Source organism: Vulpes lagopus, chromosome 4 (genome assembly GCF_018345385.1).
Source record: "Vulpes lagopus strain Blue_001 chromosome 4, ASM1834538v1, whole genome shotgun sequence".
Lineage (NCBI taxonomy): Eukaryota > Metazoa > Chordata > Mammalia > Carnivora > Canidae > Vulpes > Vulpes lagopus.
In genome coordinates this window covers 151,942,984-151,962,886 of record NC_054827.1, presented here as the reverse complement: position 1 = coordinate 151,962,886, position 19,903 = coordinate 151,942,984, and the positions used below count along the sequence as shown (strand labels likewise).

The 19,903-nt window shown below is 60.9% G+C and overlaps 1 protein-coding gene across 7 annotated transcripts in view; it reads right to left on the bottom strand.

Annotated features, from left to right (window-relative positions):
- GAK (cyclin G associated kinase) overlaps positions 1–19,903 on the bottom strand; it is a 54,881-nt gene that overhangs the window by 19,565 nt on the left and 15,413 nt on the right. For all 7 annotated transcript variants that reach the window (XM_041752247.1, XM_041752248.1, XM_041752249.1 and 4 more), the window contains 9 exons: positions 16,840–16,965; positions 13,534–13,623; positions 11,637–11,772; positions 11,203–11,315; positions 9,333–9,420; positions 8,045–8,168; positions 1,733–1,782; positions 1,120–1,268; positions 452–574 (listed from right to left, as the gene is read on the bottom strand). In XM_041752247.1, the coding sequence (XP_041608181.1) occupies positions 452–574; positions 1,120–1,268; positions 1,733–1,782; positions 8,045–8,168; positions 9,333–9,420; positions 11,203–11,315; positions 11,637–11,772; positions 13,534–13,623; positions 16,840–16,965 (999 nt within the window). The remainder of the gene's footprint in view (positions 1–451; positions 575–1,119; positions 1,269–1,732; positions 1,783–8,044; positions 8,169–9,332; positions 9,421–11,202; positions 11,316–11,636; positions 11,773–13,533; positions 13,624–16,839; positions 16,966–19,903) is intronic.

Here is a 19,903-nt window from a genome sequence, read left to right as displayed (position 1 = left end):
AGGTAGGGGCTGAGACTGGGGACGAAGGGGGAGAGACGGGAGAGGGAGTCGCAGAGTAGGGGGATGTAGTAGTAGAGAAAGGGGACATAGTGGCAAGAGGTGGGACATGGGAGAGCGGGGGACGTAGGGGGAGAGTCAGCGATCCTGGGCTTCTGGTGAGTGCTGGCCCAGAGGGATCGGCCTCTGGCTAGGTGACAGGACCTGCGGGACCACCCGGGTGGTGCTTCCCTGGGGAGCAGCTGTCGTCCAGAGTCAGGCAGGGCCCCTGAAGGCCTCTGCTCTCTTGAAATGCCGGGGACGACAGCGGGTCCCCTGGGCACAGGGTCGGCGCTGGAAACTGGTCAGAGCTGCTCGTCACAGCTCCTGCTGAGAGTCGGAGTGCGGGTGCCGTGTGCCCACCTGGAGCCCGGCTCCCTGAGGCTGGCGGGCTGCTGAGGCTCCACACACTCACCATGCAGTGCACGACACAGACGTTCTTGTGGTCCTGCCGCAGCCACGAGTGCATGTTCCGACACACGCTGTACAGGCTGCGAAGGTTCGGGGCCCGTCTGGCCGCCCAGCCACACTCGGAGACCTGCAGGCACAGGGCTCGGCTCAGCCTGGGCTCCCTGCCCCCGCGGGGGTGCCGGCGCGCAGGGAGCCCGAGGACTCGTGCTCTCAACAGACGCCGCCGCGGGCACGCCTTTCTTCCCGCCCGCTCCCATGCCTCCTGCTCCGGGACATGTACCAGGCTCTGTGCTTGGCACAGAGAATGGAGAGTCTGCCCTTCTCCTGCCTGCACGGCCCAAGTGCGTGCAGTGTCTGTCCCACGTGCTCATGTGCTAGGAACCCCACGTGGCCTCACATGGCCGCACAAGCAGCCAGGAGGCGCCCTGGGCTAGCGGCGTGTAGGTGCTGTATGGAAGTCCGTCCGACTGTCTCCTCACAGTCCTGCCATGGACTGCTCCTTGAGAAAGCCCCCGTCCCCACCGTCTGCTGCACATCTGCTGTCCCCAGGTCGTGACACCCGGGACCCCCAGAGCCTCGGGGTCCGCCTGCTGGGGAACACCACATGTGGGTCTGAATGTCAAGTGTGAGGGAAAACCGCAGCAGCGAGGGGCCAATGCCCAGGCCACACACCCGGTTGTGAAATTTGGAGGGCCGGTATGTTCTTGGGGACAGGTTGTAGACGGCGTAATGTCCCGGGTGCTTGGAGTCCAGAAACAACCGCACGTCTTCGATGTTGTTCTTGATGGCCGACTCCACGCCTTCTGCTGGGAACGACATCACTGGAAGAGAGCAGCCCACGTCAGCCGCCAGCGTGGTGGCCCCTGGCCTCTGCAGGGCACACGGGTGCTCTTCCCTGGCAGGCCGTCAACCCCAGGCCCCGGCTCCTCGCTGCCCCCCCACCCTCCGAGATCTCAACAGGGCGTTCCGCCAGAGAGCCTGATGCAGAACAGAGGCTCTGAGTGTCTGGATTTTGGTTTTGGCTTTTGTCTGGAGACCCAAGTGTGCATTGCACCATTCCCCTCATGATGTCAGACTTCCAGAAAGTTCCAGACCAGGAAGGAGAAGCTGAGTCAATGTGGCACTGTGCACTGGACAAAGGGACAGGTGGCCCAGGCCGCCCTCTCCTCCCCCAGCCACATCCGCAGCCCTGACGGTGCAGCAGGGAGGCCAAGGACCCCACGAGCCATCCTCAGACAGCACACAACCAGAAGCATGTCCTTACAGGTAAAGGTTGCAAACTTACCAGCAATTCTAGATGTGATGTAAGAGATGTCCAAATCTCCTTTTGCGTAACTGCAATTAGAACAAGAGCATTTGGTTACTATAGGAAATTTCTAGAGTTAAGTGATGAGACCTTAGAATGGAGTGAGCCCTGCAGAGGCTGTGGGAACCTCAGCGCTCGGGCCGCGGCTCATGGGGAACGTTGTGTAGGGGTGTGCATGTGGGCAGCTGAGGTGTGTGTGTGCACCTGTCAGGGTGCACACACGCATCTAGAGCAGAGGTGACAGAGAGGCACAGACCCCAGGACAAACTGACCACTATTCCCCTGGAAAGAAGATAGCTTTCTCGGCCCAGCACATCACGTGTGGCAAAACAGTTTCAAGTCACCGAGAAGGCACGAGAACCAGAGGCGGCAGGGATGCTGGAACCGTAGGACCAGGAATGTAAGCAGCTGTGATTAATACGCTAACAGCTCTAACTCGTTAAAGCAGAAAGCAGACAACAGATGGGCCCTGTGAACAGAGAGAGGTTCCAAGAAAGGATCAAAAAGTAAAGCAGGAGACAAAACCACGGGGGCAGAAAAGAAAGGCTCTGACGAGCTGATCAGACTGGATGTGGCCGAGGAAAGAATCTGAGCTGGAAAAACTATCAATAGAATCCTTAAAAAATGCAACGCAAAAAAAAAAAGAAAAAAAAAAAAAAAAAGAAAAATGCAACCCAAAGAGAACGAAGGCTGAAAAATTCCGGAACCAGATCTCCAAGGATGGGGGTGACTTGGAAAGGTTACCGCGCTCGGAGCACGGAGCGGGACGCAGCCGCCGCGCAGAGCAAGGGCAAGCCGGGGCGCGGGGCTGGCAGGACGTCAGACGGCCAGCGGCGCCCGGGACGCGCAGGAAAGGGGGTGGGACGCACACCGGCCGTCTCTTCAGACCTCACGCGAGCAAGGAGCAAGATACGGAGCATCGGGAGAACGCCCCAGAGTCCCGCACCCTGGGCCGTGACCCTCCCAACGCGAGGAGCAGTGGAGACTCTGAGGCGCGCGGGGGACGGGCTGCCAGCAGACCCGCTGCAAGACGTGTTAGCAGTTCTCCAGAGGGGAGGAAAGTGTCAGACCCTCAGATCTACACGAAGAGCCGAAGAACATCAAAGAGGAAACAAAAGTAAAACAAACTTTCATTTTCTTATTCTTAGCTGATTTGATAGACACCGGCCCGTTCCAAAGATAAAGGCAACAGCGCATCCGGTGTGCACGCTCAGCACAGCTCCTGTGTTCAGACACACACGCATGCGTGCTCCTGTGGCAGCGAGTACCCGAGGCGGTGGTGCGGGGCTACATGGGCGGGGGAGGGGGTCTGGATGAGCGGGAAATATGTCCCGCAAGCTCTGGAGCAGCCAGTAAAAAAAGTAAAAAAAACAAACAAATGTAACGGATAGGAAAGAAGAGAGGCGCTCAGGCGAAGGGCTCGATTCCAAGCACAGAAGGTGGGGCAGGGCGCAGGAGGTGGGCACGGGCACGGTGCCCGCACTCGCTGCAGGACAGGGACCAGAGGCCGGACCAACCAGCCTGACTCCATGACGTCTACGAGCTGGTGAGGCCGAGCACCTTCTAGGACTTTATTCCCCATTCGTCCTGCCGGCTGCCTGCATGCCTGCGTCCTGTTTGTCGTCCACGACGGGCTTCGTAGGAGACACCGTCCCTGTCTCCCGGTTCAAACACACCCACTCCCACTCAGGCCCATACCTTTCTGGAAACTTAGCAGTGTGTTTGGGTGGAGACAGGGTTTGGCCTACGTTGTTGGCCGCTCATTCCCACAGCTGGGCACTTTCATCCCACGTAAGAAACCTCCCCCACTGTCACGTCACAAACATGCCCGTCTCTATTTTAATTTTCCTTAAAGCGCTCCTGTTGACAATACATCTTCCAACTAATCCGATCAATGTTCTTGGCCGTTCGTGGAAGACCCACCCGTTTCTTGCCCACACAGACACCCACAGCCACAGCACCTCTCGTCGCCCACACCCCTAGGCTGCGTGGTCCCCATGCAGGTCCCCCTAGCCGGGCAGCGTTCACGAGTCCCACCACCTCACCCGCACAGGCACACGGCTCATGTCTGAAGAAAAGTGACATACACTGGGTTCATCCCCCATTCTTCTTTCTTTTAATACACTGCTGGCAATTTTGGGCAACTTACAAATTTCTAGGTCAAAATCAATAGAAACATCTAAATTTTTATTTATATTGTGATGGACTCACAGACTGCGTGAGGATATCATCCTCAAAACTTAATTCTCCCAAACACACACGTGGTGGCTCTCTCCTCACTCAGGTCTCCTCGTGCGGTTTCTCCAGACTCAGCTGGGCACAGCACCCCGAGCAGCAGCACCACTGCACTGGCTCCGGGCACAGCAGGGCCCAGAGGCACCCGAGGGGCTGGACGCGCTCGCAGCCCCACACGCAGCCCCACGCGCCTGCTGCCCCTCCCGCCCTCTGACAGTGGCCGGCGGGCATCCAGGAGGGAGGAAAGGACCCCTGGACCTGGGGACACCTCCCTGCTAGAGGCCAGAGTCAGCCCTGTGCAGACCAACCATCCTGAAATGATTGTAAAATGCATAAAATGCAGGAGCATCCTAAGGAACCGTTCAGGCAGCTTGACAAGTTTATTCTAGAAACCACTCAAAGAAACCGGTGTAAGAAAGCCAGTGTTCCTGGGCAGGCAGGACAGGGAGGAGGGCCGGCACTGGCAGGGGCTGAGGCCGGGCACTGAGCAGGGCAGGAGGCCTGGGAAAGGAACTGGAAGGCCGCCCGCCTGTGGCCATCGGCGCCAGGCTGCTCCCGGCGGGGGAGACGGCGAGAAACAGCCCCCACGTCAGCTCCGAGTGGATTACACACCCCAACGGACAGCAATAAAACCACTAAATAGATGTTTACAACACATTTAAACATTTACATAACTGTGTTTTTTTTTTTTAATTTTTATTTATTTATAATAGTCACATAGAGAGAGAGAGAGAGAGAGGCAGAGACACAGGCAGAGGGAGAAGCAGGCTCCATGCACCGGGAGCCTGACGTGGGATTCGATCCCGGGTCTCCAGGATCGCGCCCTGGGCCAAAGGCAGGCGCCAAACCGCTGCGCCACCGAGGGATCCCCTGTAACTGTTTTAAAACACACCTAAAATATGCTCAAAACCTGGGCCGCGGGAAACTCCCTGAACAAGACCTAAGGGGAGGACGGGCTCCCTGAGCTTTAGCTGAAACCCCTCAGGACAGGGCGCGGGGGGGGGCTCACGGCGATGGGCATCCATGTTCCGGCCCCCGCCGGGCCCTGCGCTGCAGGGGGAGGGGGTGGGGGGACCGCCGGGGTTCTCTCTGTGCCGCCCCCACCCCCAGCCCCGCACACACCCGCACGCTCCTAAAACAAACAAGCCCACCGCAGGACAAACAACATGAGCATCAGACGGACGGTTTGCCCGTGTTTACTTTTTCACAAAAACAATGAACACACAGAATATACAACAAAATATAATATCGGAAAACAAAAACTCCAAAAAAGACCAAGGTTTAGAACAGGCAAGCCACAGAAACAGCGGCGTCCAGAGGTGCCGTCCACGGGCCCTCTCTGTCCTGCGTGGGGCATGGGCGGAACGACGTGAACACGACAGCCCAACAGGTGAAGTCGGGGACTCGGGGTGTGCCTGGGTGGGGGCGGCCGCCAAAGGCCTGCGTCTGGCCCCGGGACGAGTGCACGGAAGGCGTGTTCCCACACCCAGGAGGCAGTGAGGGGCCGACGCGCGGGCCCAGGCCCTGCCCAGGACGGGCCTCCCAGGACCCCCGGGTCTCTGCCGGCATCACGGAGGGCTGCTCGGCACCCCGAGAGCCCGTCAGCCGTGAGCACGGCCGCCCCCACCCAGGCCTTGGGGCGGCCCCTCGGCAGCACGGCTGCCAGGCACTGGTGCTCACAAGCGTGAACGTCATGGCTGCTGGCCAGGGCAGAGAACAGGGCTGGAACCCACGTGTCCTGCCGACCCCCGTCCGACACCCCCGAGGGCTCTAGGTAGGCTCGCCGAGAACCTGTCGGTACCGGGGACGTTTCCCCTCCGGCCTGCGTGCTTGCGCGTCTCAGACGCTCTCGCTGAATCACGCTGGGAGTAAGAAGCCCGACAAGAGACAGTCACGCAGGCCTAACCGCGAACGCACAGAGGCCTGCTGGCCAGGCGGCTCTGCGGCTGCGGTCCAGCGACTTCGGGAGGCTCCCCGCTCCTCCCAGACCTGGTATGAGTCTGGCGCCTGCTGCGTGCCCTGAGGACCCCAACCCCAGGTGCTGGGTCTCTGGGAGGCTCCCCTGGGTGACACGCGTCCCATACGACTCCACGGAGTCGGAAGACCCAGAAAGTCGTGCCAGGTTCCTCAGACTCCACCAGCGCCTTTTCCCTGTGCTCTGAGGCAAACCCCCGCCCCAAGGACGGCCCTGTGCCAAGTCTGGGTGTCCTCTGGCAAACCTCCAACCCTGGGAGTGGTCCTGGTCCTGGGACCCTGACACGTATCATTTTTTGTTTAAGAAACCTTCAATCCTGACGTCACCAGGTGACAGCTTTTCTATCCTCGTACCAGCTGTGGTCTCGTTATCATGCAAGACCTGCCAAGCACCTCCCAGACTCCGGAGGCCCTGCCCCGAGGGGTGGGACCCACCACGACGGATCCCCAGGCCGCCTCGCCCGTGTCACCACTGGGACCCTGGCTGTGCTCTCAGCCTGAGGAGTGCTGCCAGGGTCAGGTCTTCAAGTCAACATGCCCCGTGGGGTCCAGCCGGTCCTAAGCCGGCTAAGCCCAGGAGCACACCACCACCCTCTCCAGCCCCAACCAGAGACAGCGTCACACTCCTGTTTGTGGAAACCACGTTCAAGAGCTTGAACAGACGTGCAGGCACCCAGCGGGGACTCCAGCACCGCGGCTGCACCAGATGCTGCGGGCCCCCTCCCCTGCATCCACCCCAGAAGCTGGAAGCTGAGGCCAGCACCGCATCAGCGTGGCCACGGTCTGCCGAGAAGCCATGAGACCCGGTGAGGAAGGGGTCTCACCAGGTCGCTGTGGTTTCCTGAGAGCCGGGCTGAGCAGCTCCTTGCACGTCCACGATCTACTCATCACCCCCAACAGCTGCCGCTCCAGAGCCCTCCAGTCCCAGAAGCCCACCCCGAGACCCCGTGGCATCATGTGCCGGCAGGAGGGGCAGGACCCAAGTGGAGACGTGCGACCCGTGGCCTGCCCTGACAGCCTTGCCGTCGGCGCCAGGTACAGGGGACGGCGGCCCGTGGGGTGCAGCAGGCACAGCGGCCCACAACACGGCATCGCCACATGTGGGCGAGGAAGCACGTGCACACGGCAGCCCAGTCCATGTCACTGGCAGCCCCGCCTGTCCCAGCCACTGCCAACATGGACACAGGACACTGGAGTGCCCGCCCTGGACGCGCAGACACGCCCTGTGACAAGCTGCGGCCCGGGATGTCACGGAGGGTCACGGCGATGTGGGCAGACGCCCCCTGTGCTGAGACAACCAGCGGAAACCCAGTGTCCTCTCCTCCGTAGAGTTGCATCAGATACAGAGCACGCGGTGCCATGCGGCCCAACACAGCCCAACGGCCACACACCCCTCACCGCCTGTGCGTGGCTCTACCTGTGCTGTCAACAGGGTGCACAGAAAACAAAGACCAGAGCGCCAAACAGCAGGACGAGGACGAGGCGAGGAAGCCCGCAGGTGTCCGAGACACACGGGGATTGCAGTCTCCCTGGACGGAGACTCCCGGCCCAGCACCCGCGGACCATCCCCCTAACTGCTGGAAAACAGAGGGAGCCTCATGTGGATGCGGGCCCGGGGGCCTGCGGGAGACCTGCCCCAGCAAGGTGGCCTCCAGCCGCACACACATGCCGCCCTGAACCACCCACAAGGTAACTCCTCACCCGCAGGCGGACCTGTCGCCCCAGTAACTCCGTGCTGTCACTCAGTGGGGCTGCACTCGGGAGGTGTCCCCGGGCCCTGCCCCTGCCCCACTCACTCCACACCATCCAGGAGAAACCACACACACGAGACAGGTGTCGTCACGGAGCCCGGGGGCCCCAGCAGGAGCGGCCACCCCCAACACGAGGCGCAGAATCCAGCGCCAGCGTCTGTGGGTACAATGGCAGAGCCCGTGTGGACGGGGCATCACCCGCTCACCAGCGGCCTTGAGTGCGGGTCCTGCCAGGCGTGGAGGCGACACAGAGCCCAAAGATCGGGAAACCCCTACTATGGAGAAACCAGGTGCCATCACCTAGAAGCTTCGCCCGCTCGCCCCCACTCACTTGGCAACGGACTGGATGACCTTGGAGGAGGTGTCCTTGAGGTTTGTGAAGAGGCGCTCCGTGCCCCCCCGCAGGATGTCCAGGAGCCCGCCGTAGGGCTGGTCGTACTCGGCCAGCGCCAGGCCTGGAAGCAGAGACAAGCCTCTGATGAGGGCCCGGCCTGGGGCCCGGCCGCCACACAGCTCCCACGGGGCCGAGAGGCCGAGAGGCTGGCCGCTGGGAGGCCCGCTCAGCGCCAAGCCAGGCACAGGAAGGCCACGTGTCAGGAACGGTTGTTCCTGGAGCAGGGCCGCCAGGACGGGCCCCCGAGGACACGACTGCCTGGAGGCGAGCGGGGCGGCCCCCCGAGGCAGGCAGCGTTGGAAGAAGGGGGTGTGAGCAGACAAAAGCACACCTACGGGCCGCGCTCACCCCGGGGACTCTCCACGGCCCGTGACCGATGCAACTGCGCCTGTTGCCAACGGCTGGGTCACCGCTGGGCCGAGGAGCTGGGATGGGGCCAACGCGTCCGACGTGTGATGTCTATGCTGGCCCCTCACCAGGTCGTTACCAGCCCACCCCGGGCCAGGCACTGCCGCACGTGTTCCCTCGGGGCCTTGAGAACCCCCTCCCCGCAGCAGCTGGGGCAGCCTCACACACAGGACACCCAGGGGGACGTGCAGGGCCCGGGACAGCTGAGGGGCCAGGAGCTGAGTCCACACGCCAGCACTGAGGCGGGCAGGAGCGTGTCCTGGCACAGCGTTCCCAGGCCCAGCCACACAGAGCTTGGGCCACAGGCTCCTCTGGGGTCACAGCCCCATCATGTCCGTGCCGGGCACTCGACCTGTCCTGACACACACGGGCTGAGGCTGAGGAGAACCACCGGCCGCCCTCCCGGCTGCTGCCAGAATGGTGTCTGGTCCCCACCCGCGCTCCTTCTACTGTACTGGCCGTCTTGGCCACTGTCTGCCCCGGGGCCCCCAGCCACCCCACCCGGTGACTTACAGAGGGGCCAGGGGCCTCCGTGGGGCTGGAGACCGAGCCAGCCCCACGAGTGGGTGGTGATGCCCGTGTGGCCACCCCTGTCGTCGCTCCAAGCTACAGAGAACCAGTGCTGTCCTGACGGTACGGGGAGAGGACAGCTGGCGTTCGTGCCTCTCCCCCAGGTCCACTGAGTTCTGACAGGCCTGGGGAACCCAAACCTCAGGGTGTCCTCGGGGCCCCAAACGTGGAGCCTGTCCCTTGCTGCCAGGCCGAAAGCATGCGGCAGGGGCACGGTATCCCCAGGGGACAGATGGTGGGTACTCACTTCCGCTGTAGCCACTGCTGGAGCCCCCGGGAGGGGGTGGCCCTCGGGAAGGGACAGCGTTCCCATAGCCTCCATTCTGCTCTAGGAGCTGCAAATATTCAAAATGCAAACAGTCGACCTCCACAGAGGTCAGAGCTGCAGTTCACGCCGCTCCTCACCACACAGAGAGCCTCCGTGACACCCCACGCGGTGCCTGAGCCCCGGGCACGCTGGCTCCCAAGTTAACCTGCCTCACCGTGAGGTCTAAGGGAAGAACATCCCATGGTCTCACAACCTGCCCAAACCAGGAGGCCTGCACACTGACACGGCACCTGCATGCCTGCTACGCTGGAGGTTGACATGCCCGGGCTCAGCATCACAGCAGAGGAAGCAGCCGTGAACCTGCCCTACTCTGCACGCCCACCACACGCCCAGCTCTGCAGTGACAGAGGACAGCGGCCCACCCATCCCCGGTCAGCTGGTGCCCTCGGCTGTGGGCTGTGCACAGTGAGGCTGTCTCCCACGAGCGGAGCCCATGGCCACTGCCAGCTGGGGCCTCAAGCCCTACACCTGCACAGATGCTGGGAGCCCACGGGCAAGGTGCACAGCCCAACCACATGACGTCAGCATGGGGCCGGAAGCCTCACGGGGTCCAGCCTCGGGTCAGATGCAGCTTCCAAGAGGACTCGTAAGTTACTCGGCCACACGCTTTAGAGTTTCTGGCGTGATTTGAAGAGACAGTAGCATTGAGGTAAAGGAACTAAGGTACACGTAACCGTCATTTTTACTGAATGGAATGAGACTTTGTCATTTTCGGTGTCTTTCTGGATGACCTGATGCTTGATGCTAACGTTCTATAAACCCCAAGTAACGCACACGCCCTCATCTGTTAGACAGCCCATGTCTTCTCTTCACAACTTCTCTGTTTGCTTAATCAATTTCTAGAAAAAACAACATCGTCGTTCTGACCTGACCCTACACTTCCCAGCACTCCCTGCAAACCCTAACAAATGGTGCTCAGCATCTCTGGGCCTGTGTCGTGAAGGACATGGAGATGCTACTTGGTTTTCTTAAAATTCCTTTTTCAGAGGCCTCTGGGTGGCTCAGCGGTTGAGTGTCTGCCTTTGGCAGGTCCCGGGGTCAAGTCCCATGTTGGGCTCCCCCACAGGGAGCCTGCTTCTCTGCCTCTCTCTGCGTCTCATAAATAAATAAAATCTTAAGAAAAAAAAAAAAATCCTTTGCCATGCCCTCCTATTTAAGGATACCGAGCCCCTCCTCCTGGGTCTCGGCCCCTCCTCCTGTTCTCACTCTCGGGAGCTCTGCTGTCCCGGGGTGGGCTGTCTTCTCACAGGGAGGACCGCGTCACTGCTCGCTCAGCCCCATGTGGTCCAGAGAACCCGACAGAAGGGGTTCACCAGGCTACACACCCGTGTCACGGGTCCCAGAAGCACCAATGTCAACGTGCACAGCAGTCCCCCCACTAGGGGCGCCGTGTGTCCGGCAGCACCTCTGCTCTCTGATCCCAAAGATCAAACAGCTCCCCGACCACCACCCAACCCACCCGCTGCCAACTCTCGGGGGAGCACTGTCCCTGGAGCGGACCCACCATGCCACCCAACACCCTCCCACAGCTTACTTCCTCCCCCGGGGTGATGACTCTCCCTGCCCCCGACACGGCAGGTCCTTATTTCCACCTCCTGCCTGGGCCCCCAGGCCTGGGGACAGGCCCTCATGACACCATCTGCCAGAGCCCCACACCCAGTTTATGGGCCCCGCCCCCGGGAGCCCCCAGCAGCTGCTGCCAGGAACCCTGTCTCCTGCCCAGGGCAGGTGGGCCTCTCAGGAACGTCCTGAACACGCCATCAAGGACAACGCCTGGCAAGGCCCCTACCTCAGTGATGGGAGACTTGGGGTTCACGTTCCTGGCGGCCGCGATCTCCTGGAGCTGGTTCACCAGTTCTGTGATGGACAGCCGCTCCTCGGGGTTGACCTTCAGCGTGGCGCCTAGGGCAGAAGCAGGCGAGCTCACGTCAGGGTCAGGACTGCAAGACCGTCTCTCCCCAAGGTCACAACCCCGGAGGCCCCACGGTTTACTCCTGCCACTGGTATTACCAGCAAGGGAGTGAAACAGGACATGGAGAGTGAGACCAAAACTGGCACAGTTACCAGAAGGGGCCACTCAGAGCCCTGAGAATTCACACGGGTGCTGGGCCCGGGGCACAGCCCCCACGGGGAGGGGGGGCACACAGCCACGAGGGGCGAGACAGATGGGGCCGAGCACTGAAGGGCGGCGTGGCCTTCAAGGCCTCCGGACATGGGACTTACGGATGAGGTCGTGGAACACAGAGTACCGGGTGTCATTGGGAGGGATCGAGAACTTCCCGTTGACTATCCGAAGCTTTGCTCCATCTTCAAAAGGATGCTGCCGGAAGCACAGCAGATACAAGATGCAGCCCAGCGCCTGTGGGGAGGGTGGAGGTGAGGGGGGGGCAGGGGTGAGGGGGCGGAGTTGAGGGGGCAAGGTGGGGCAGGAGTGATGAGGCAGAGTTGGGGCAAAGGGAGCATGGTGGAGGTGGGGCGGGGGTGAGGGTGGCGGTGAGGGTGGAGTTGAGAGGATGAGGTGGGGTGGTGGTGCAAGGGGGTGGAGTTGGGGGCAGGGACAAAGGAGGCGGGCAGGGGAGGGGCACCGAGGGGTGGGGCAGGGGGGAGATGGGTGCCAAGGGCAGGTGGAGGCGGGGCAGAAGTGATGTGGGCAAAGTTGGGGTGGGGGGGCGGTAAAGGGGGCAGGGGTGAGGGGGACGAGATGGGGGCAAAGAGGGGACAGAGGCAGGCAGGAGCGATGGGGCAGAGTTGGGGCAGGCGGGGGGGGCATAAAGGGGGCAGGGGTGAGGGGGGAAGATGGGTGCAAGAGGGGAGGAGGCGGGGCAGGAGCGATGGGGCGGAGTTGGGGGCAGGACAGGGGCAAAGGGGATGGCAGTGGGGGCAGAGCGGAGGTGAGGGAGGGGCGCCAAGGGGGCGAGGGGTGCAGGGGTGAGGATGGAGGCCCCGAGGGGCGACCCCCGCACGCCCAGCCTGCCTTGCACCCTCAGGCATGAGCCCCTGTGGTCCGAGGGGCCAACAGTGTCTCTGTCATCGGGAAGCCAGTCCCCACGTGCAAGCCTCTGGCCCCACAGGGCCACCCAGGAGGACACAGCGTGCACGGCCTACCGCGGCAGGAGCAGGAAGCCAATGTGCGCCCCGGGGGTCCACGAGAGTCCCTGCCCGAGACGCCCCTCCCCACCGCCCACTGCCCCGCAGCTCGGCCGGGGCCACGGAGGAGGAACGGAGGCATGGAGCGCCCACAGCCGCTCCCTCCGATGGGGGGGCAAGCCCTCAGCACACAGTGTCAGCTTCCCCTGCGGGACCACGGGCCCAGGGACGAGCCAAGGCCACCGACTTGGGCTGGACCCACGGTTACAAAGAAGACTGCACAGGCTGCACCCTGTGGGGGGCTCTAGCAGGCACCCCCAGCTCACTGCAAGCCGCAATCAGTGGCCACCTGCACTCAGGTGGAGACTCCCCCGTCCGCAGCAGGGTTCGCAGGAGGCTTACCCGGAGACCTGAACTCGGCCCTTGACGGTGGTCTGGGCCCGAGGCGCGGCTCCCCCCCCCCCCCCCGCTCTTAGGGGCCAGGAAGGGGGTGGGCGGCCTTGGTGTGGGCAGGTGCAGCCCCGGCCCCTGGGCACCGCTCTCCCCCAGCTCCTCCCGGACACCATGTCCCAGGAGGGACGCAACCAGGCTTCATGCCCACTCCATGCAGGCACCACCACAGGGTCTCAGGAAGGTAAAGGGAGCAGGGTCACCCGAGCGTCAGGGCCTGGCCCTCACGCTGCTTGTCAGCAGACCTGCAGAGCTCTAAGACTGGGACAGCCAGTCCGGCTGCATGAACCCCTGGCCTCTCCTTCAGAGAGATGTCCCTGGGTCAGGAGGGCCCACGTGCACACCTGCACGGGCACACCCATCACAGGCGCACTGCCCCAGACACGGCGTCCCCGAGGACCCTGTGGGACACCCCACCTGACTCTGTTCTGCGTGTCTCTGCTAACGGCAGTCACAAGTAACTCTTGTGAAAATAGCAAAAGGAGAAGAAGGAATAAGGGGAGAACAGGCAGGCGGGAACCTGCCCCGAGGGCCCCACATGCCCACAGCGGGGCCGCCAGGTACCACGGTGGCGCAGCCTCACCCAGATGTCCTGCTTCTCGCCGATGGGGAAGTTGGAGTACAAGTCCACGATTTCCGGTGTCCTGTACATGGGTGTGGTGTTCCTGGTGATCTGAAGGACAGACAGTCTCAAGGGGAAGGCCACACACGAGCACCATTCCTTATCTTGCTTCGAATCCATGCCACCGCCCAGACGGTGGCAGGCCGCTCGCCTGCCTCCTCACCCCCACTGCCGCCTGCCCCAGGGGCGCTGGTGCTCGCTGGTGCCTGCGGATGCAGCCACACCCAAGCATTCAGTGTGGGCACCCGGCTGCCTGGGCTGGAGAAGTGTGTCCCACCCGCAGGAAGTGTGGCCCAGAACTGTGAGAGGAAGCACTCTTCTACAAGACGCTTCGGGACAGGTCCTTGTGGGAGGCAGAACCAAACCACAGTTACCAGGTGTTTAGGTAAAGCACCCTGGGAGCCGTGTACCGAGGGTGGGACATGTGACAGACAAGGCTGCGGTACGGGGAGGCCTCGCGCCCAAGGGAAAGGTAAGTAAGCTAACACCGACCACGAGGCCGCAGGCACCAGGGCCACGACCTCAGCCGGACACACGGAAAGTACGACAAGCTGTTCTCCACGTGACGGTTGGCCACTCAAGCCCCTGCAGAGGCAGGCCACAGGTGGGGTGAGTGCACGGGGGCCCCCGTTGTGGACACAGGGCACACGGGCAGGGTGTGTAACTCCTACAACTCCTCGGGGATGAACAAGAGATGAACGGGAACAAAGTGGGTGGAGGCCTCGAGCAGCCCATTCCAAAAACTACACTCCTGCGCTCAGGCAGGACTCACCCAGGACACCAGGGGGAGGTGAAGCTGGGGGCGCCACACAGCCCCCACATGGCCCGGACGCAGGGGGACAGGGGCATCACACGGGAAAAGTCCCCAAGCGGCATGCTTAGGATCCTGCGCTGTCGTGCGTGACCGATACACTTCCACTTAGAGCCCTACACCCTATCAGCTGGACCTACTCACAGACCCAGCCACTGCGCTTCTGGGCTCATACCCCGAGACACGCACACGAGAGCACTATGCAGGCTGCTCAGGGTGCTGCCGTCTCTAACTATGCAGGTGGCACAACGCTGGACCCTGCCTGACCAGGAGCACGAGGGGAACCGGGTGGCACCACGGAGGGACCCATGTGCAGACCCCAGAGAGGCCATGACGTAGAAGATGCAAGCAGAAGCCAGAAGAGCATGTGGCACGTGAGAGTGCGGGGGACCTGGGAAATGCACACCCGTGTACACATCCTTGCAAGAGAGACAGGAGGACAAAGCGGGAAGCGTGTGGGCAAGGGGGGGCCTCTGCTTTCAGCTCAGTTTTTCTGGAAATCTGTAACTGCTCAAAAAGTCGTCTATTAAAAAATAAGATAGAAAAAAGAAGTCCCACTGAATGTACTTCGGTAACACCAGCACCCCGAAGGGGAGAAGGAGAATCCAAGGACTTCTCCGCACAGCACGAAGGAGCATGACGGAGCACAGGCTCAGTCTGGGCTGGGGGAGGGGGGGGGGGAGCACAGAACCACACATGAATCTGGGTCCCTTTCAGGAGATTTGTTTTCTCTAGTAACACGAGGATTCTGGGACGTGCAGCTGGGCCATTCACTAGGAAAGAGGGCACACAGATGTGTGGGGGCAGGAGGCCCACAGGCCAGGCCAGACGGAGGGACCAGTGTAGATGCAGGGCTTCTAACAGAGGGACACGTGTGTAGGTTCGCATGCATGCGGCCACATGCCCAGAGCTGGGTCTCTGGTGCTCCCTCCCGCTCAGGCGGCAGCACTCCCCTGAGGAACACAGGTGCCAGGGCTGGACGGGACACCCTGCTGCTCCACAAAGTGCACAAGGGCTCTCAAATGAAGGGAGCATGTCCGAGCACACAGGACCGAGCGTGAAGCAAATCTCGGCATCTGGGCACCAAAATATGAACCATGAAAGAAATGGCACCCACAGTCCTTGCAAACAATCAGGGAGGGTGGGGGGCTCCTGTTACGGCACTTGGGTGCACATGCCCGCGGGCCAATCGCAGGGGTGGGAAGAGATGCAGGGCAGGAAAGCACAGGAGTGGGCCACTCCAGCCCCCCACCCATCACCCCAAACAGGTGTGCACGACACACAGCAGGTGCTCGCACACTTGCAAGGAGCTACCAAAGTCAGTGACGGGGGGCAGGACTCAGAGCCCATGAGGCAGCTACAAACCACCCGCCCAGCACCCAGGGACAAGGGACCCCTCTCCACGCTCCTATACCATCATTACTCTGCAAAGTGGCATAAGGAAAGCATTCAAACGTTTGCACTTTGCCAGGAACAGCTGTGCTATAAATGTGCTCACACACAAGTGGGAACGCACTGGTCTGGGGTGATTTAGTGATGGAGGCCCCCTTCCCCAATGAGTGCAGACCATCTAGGAGCACCTGTGCTCTGATCCACAACACCTGTCTGGGGCCTGCAGGGGACAGTGACATCTTCCAGGAGAAGCAACAGGTGCTCTGTGCAGACCTGACCTCCAGGCGGGCTTCTGGTGGTGCAGGCCCCGGGGGCTGAGCGGCTGGCCTGCTCAGGCCCCGTCCCTCAGGCTCCTTCCCAGCAGGCTTCCCTGGACGCCCCTGCAGAACGCAGCCCCCACAGGTGGCCTACCCCGATATCTCTGGGGTTTCCTGTCTCTGTGTTTGCTCACCACGTATAAAAGCACAGCTGCCATGAGTGTGCAGCTCAGGGGTGTCCAGATGAGGGCAAGCCGCACAGTGCCCCCGGCCCCTCCCTGAGGCCTCGCTGCCATGTGTGCGTGTGGTCTGTCACGCTCCGACCCACATGTGCTCGGGGCACACCCACCAACGTCCTTTGGGGCTTCCTGCGGGAGCCCATGACGTGTATCTTTAAATGATTTTTTTTTAAACAGCCACATTTGGGATGGTGGCAGAGTTCTGTGGGTGGATGGCGGGGACGATAGCACGATGAACGTACTCGATGCTGCTGGCACACGCACTTAAGAACGGTGGAAATACAAAAAAAAAAAAAAAAAAAAAGAACGGTGGAAATACGAAGTTTTCTGTTACGGGTCTTTTACAAAAAAAAAATTCCCCCCCAAAAACGCCATAAGAGGCAAGTTTGGGATGAGGTGAGTGACAGACACACAAGGTAACCCTCAAGTTTGGTTTCCTGGCCCAAAGACACACCTGGGAGGCAAACACCAAGGTCTGGCCCGCCAGTCCTCTCGGGCACAGCACACCGCCGCAGTCCGAGCATCAGAGGAAGGAGGCCGGGACGGGGGCACGTGCCCCACCACTCACCTCTTCCTCCACCAGGGCCCGCCTCTGGGCGCTCCAGCTGTAGTCAGGGTAATGCGATATGGTCGTGGCACTGCCAAAGTCACACAGCTTGATGGTCCCTTGGTTACTGAGCAATAAGTTTTCCACCTGCAGAATTCCAGAGAGAGTCCTTATGAACTTGGGTGCAGAGACCCGGGCCCAGGGAGTGCTGGAGACAGGATGGGGTTCCCCGGACCACAGCGAGAAGCCTTCCTCCCACAAACGGGAGGACACAGCATCTTAACTCCTTGTTGATCCAAGTGATTATGGGTTCCTTTAAAAATAAGAAACTCAGAAAAATAAAAAGAAAGAAAACTGAAGTCAAACATAAATCAAAAATAACTCCAACCAATAAAACATTCAAAAGAAACCTTTAAAAAAGTCAGTTAAAAGATGAAGAACATTAACACACCATTTCAAAATCATCAAACATATCAAGAACCTAGAAAGAAATCAAACAAAAGATGCAGAAAACACCTCTATTCAGAAAACTATGAATAACTTAGGTAAACCGTTAAAATCCAAAGAGTCAAGGAATCAGACCGCGTCTGTGCCCGTCACCCCCGGACAGGTCCCCGGTCCAGGGGCCAGGAGCCAGCTCCAGCCAGCCTGCTTCCTGCCGGCCCCACACTGGGTGGCTTCGTGACACGGGTCCCAGGCCGCGCGGCCTGCTCACCGGGCCCCTGCCCTGAATGCACAGCTGGCGTGTTTACAGTTGGGTCTTCTAAGGGAAAGCCTGTCAACTCACACTCTGCGGGACAGTCAAGGCAACTCCAATCAGATTCTGGAAAGGTTTTCAGGTGGAACCTGACCAACTAATTCAGAGATTCACGTGGAGAGGTGAGGAGCGCGGAGGCCACCTGATGCCCGACAAGCAGATTTAAGCCTCCCTGCAAAGCTCCGTTAAAGGAGAGAGAGGAGGGATCCCTGGGTGGCGCAGCGGTTTGGCGCCTGCCTTTGGCCCAGGGCGCGATCCTGGAGACCCGGGATCGAATCCCACATCGGGCTCCCGGTGCATGGAGCCTGCTTCTCCCTCTGCCTGTGTCTCTGCCTCTCTCTCTCTCTGTGTGACTGTCATAAATAAATAAAAAAAAATTAAAAGAAAAAAAAAAAAAAAAAGGAGAGAGAGGAGCGCAGGGACCAGGGACAGCCCCCCAGGGCATCCAGTGCACGCCACACCGTGGCTTGGGGGCGCCGAGGGCCACAGGCACAGCACGGCCACCCAGGCGAGGTGCCCACGAAGGATCGAGGAAGACGACCTGTCCCTTCATGCAGAGTGGCCTCCAGGTCTCTCAGCGGGGTGACGGCTCCTCAGCAAGACAGAGAAACTCCAAGTCAAACAAGGAGCATCCCACGGGAGACACTCACTACTCAGAGTGATGACGCAAGCCACAGCAAGACCGGCACAGGGCTCCAAGAAACCAAACAGAAAGTGACCCCTCGGGAAAAACAGGCGAACTCCCCACGGGTACCTTCCCAGAGAAAATCCAGACTCCAACACACTTGAAAAGATGCTCGTTAAAACCCAGGACCAGGGGTCACTGGCACTGGGTGCCTCCACCCACTGCTGGAGGGTGGGGTGAGGGTGGGGGGGAGACACGACACCCGACAGAGGGCGCCGGCATCGCTCCATGGGCCAAACAGGGATGGGAGCGACTCGGGAAGCAGGCCTCAACCCTGTGCACAGCTCCCACGACACACGAGGTGGATGGACCTCGATGCCATAAGGCTGGACAAAAAGCCAGACACAAGCGCTCTGCTCCGCAGCCTGCAGTGCCAGACGGGGCCTCACACAGGAGAAACACAAGGACATGCGTCCCACCTGCCCGTCCGCAGGGCACCCCTGGGCGACGCCCGTGGACAAGCCACAGGGAACACCTGAAGGAGGCCCGGCACTGTCCGGCCACTGGGGCCCTCCGGCAAACACGGGGCACCGAGAGGACGAGGGATGTCCGCACCACACACCTCAGCAACGCTGATTCTTTACTAATCTCGTCCTTCTGGAGTTCCCTTCCCTTTAAAAAGACTATAGACACACACAGGTGAATGCACAAACCATGAGTCTTGATGTCACGAGAAAATCCGCCCGTCCAAACAGCAGGAAGGGGTGGCTAGCGTGCGGGGTGGCCCAGGCACCCTCCAGGCTGGATACTGACCCCACGATTTCTGCAACGGGGGGCACCAGCCAACCTCTTGGGTTCGGGGGACCAAAGGAAGGTCAAGCCTGTCCAAGGCTCCAGTCTAAACAAAGATACCACCCCACACCTCCCTAGGCACACAGAGAAGCCCAGTGTGGCTCCAAGGAGGGGAGGGCCCTGCTCCAGGCCAGCCAGGCTAGACACACATCACACTTGAACAAGAATCTGGGAGAGCCAGGACACGAGATGATCCTAAGGTTCTTCAGCAAAAACCATCTGCTCCTTCAAGATGTGGTCAGAGTCAGGGCGCGAGCTTCATGGACGCCAGGCATGTTCCACAGTCTTGGGTTTTTCCAAAGACACAACAGGGGAACGAGAAGAGGGCCACAAACCAGGAGAAAACCCCAGCAGCACACAGGACACGAGAAAGGCCGCTGGAAGGCCAGAGCAGCTCCCGCTAACCACCCACAACCTGACGGGCAGAAAACGACAAGTTTACTGAAGAAGCGGGCGCGGAGCACGGACACAGGCACAGCGGAAACCATTCATTCCAGTGGGGCAATGGGAAATCACGAGCACAGTGCCACTCCCCGCGGCGGGCATCTCGGGAGCAGTGCTCCCTGCAGGAGAGCAACCTCTGTGGCACAAGGCCTGAGGCCCCGAGCCGCACGCAAGGCACCCCGCAGAGCCCGTGTCCGGGGACGGAGGACGGAGGACGGAGCAGCAGCAGCTCTCCATGGCTCCCGGGGCCGGAAGAATGGAAGGACGGGAGCCTCAGCCGTGAGTATCCCAGAGCCCGCCAAAGGACAGGCAGGCGGGGTGACGGGCAGGCAGGGGGCATGGAGCCCCAGGCCCAGATCACGGTGTCGAATGGCAGGGAGGCAGAGGGCTCAGCACCACGTCAGAGG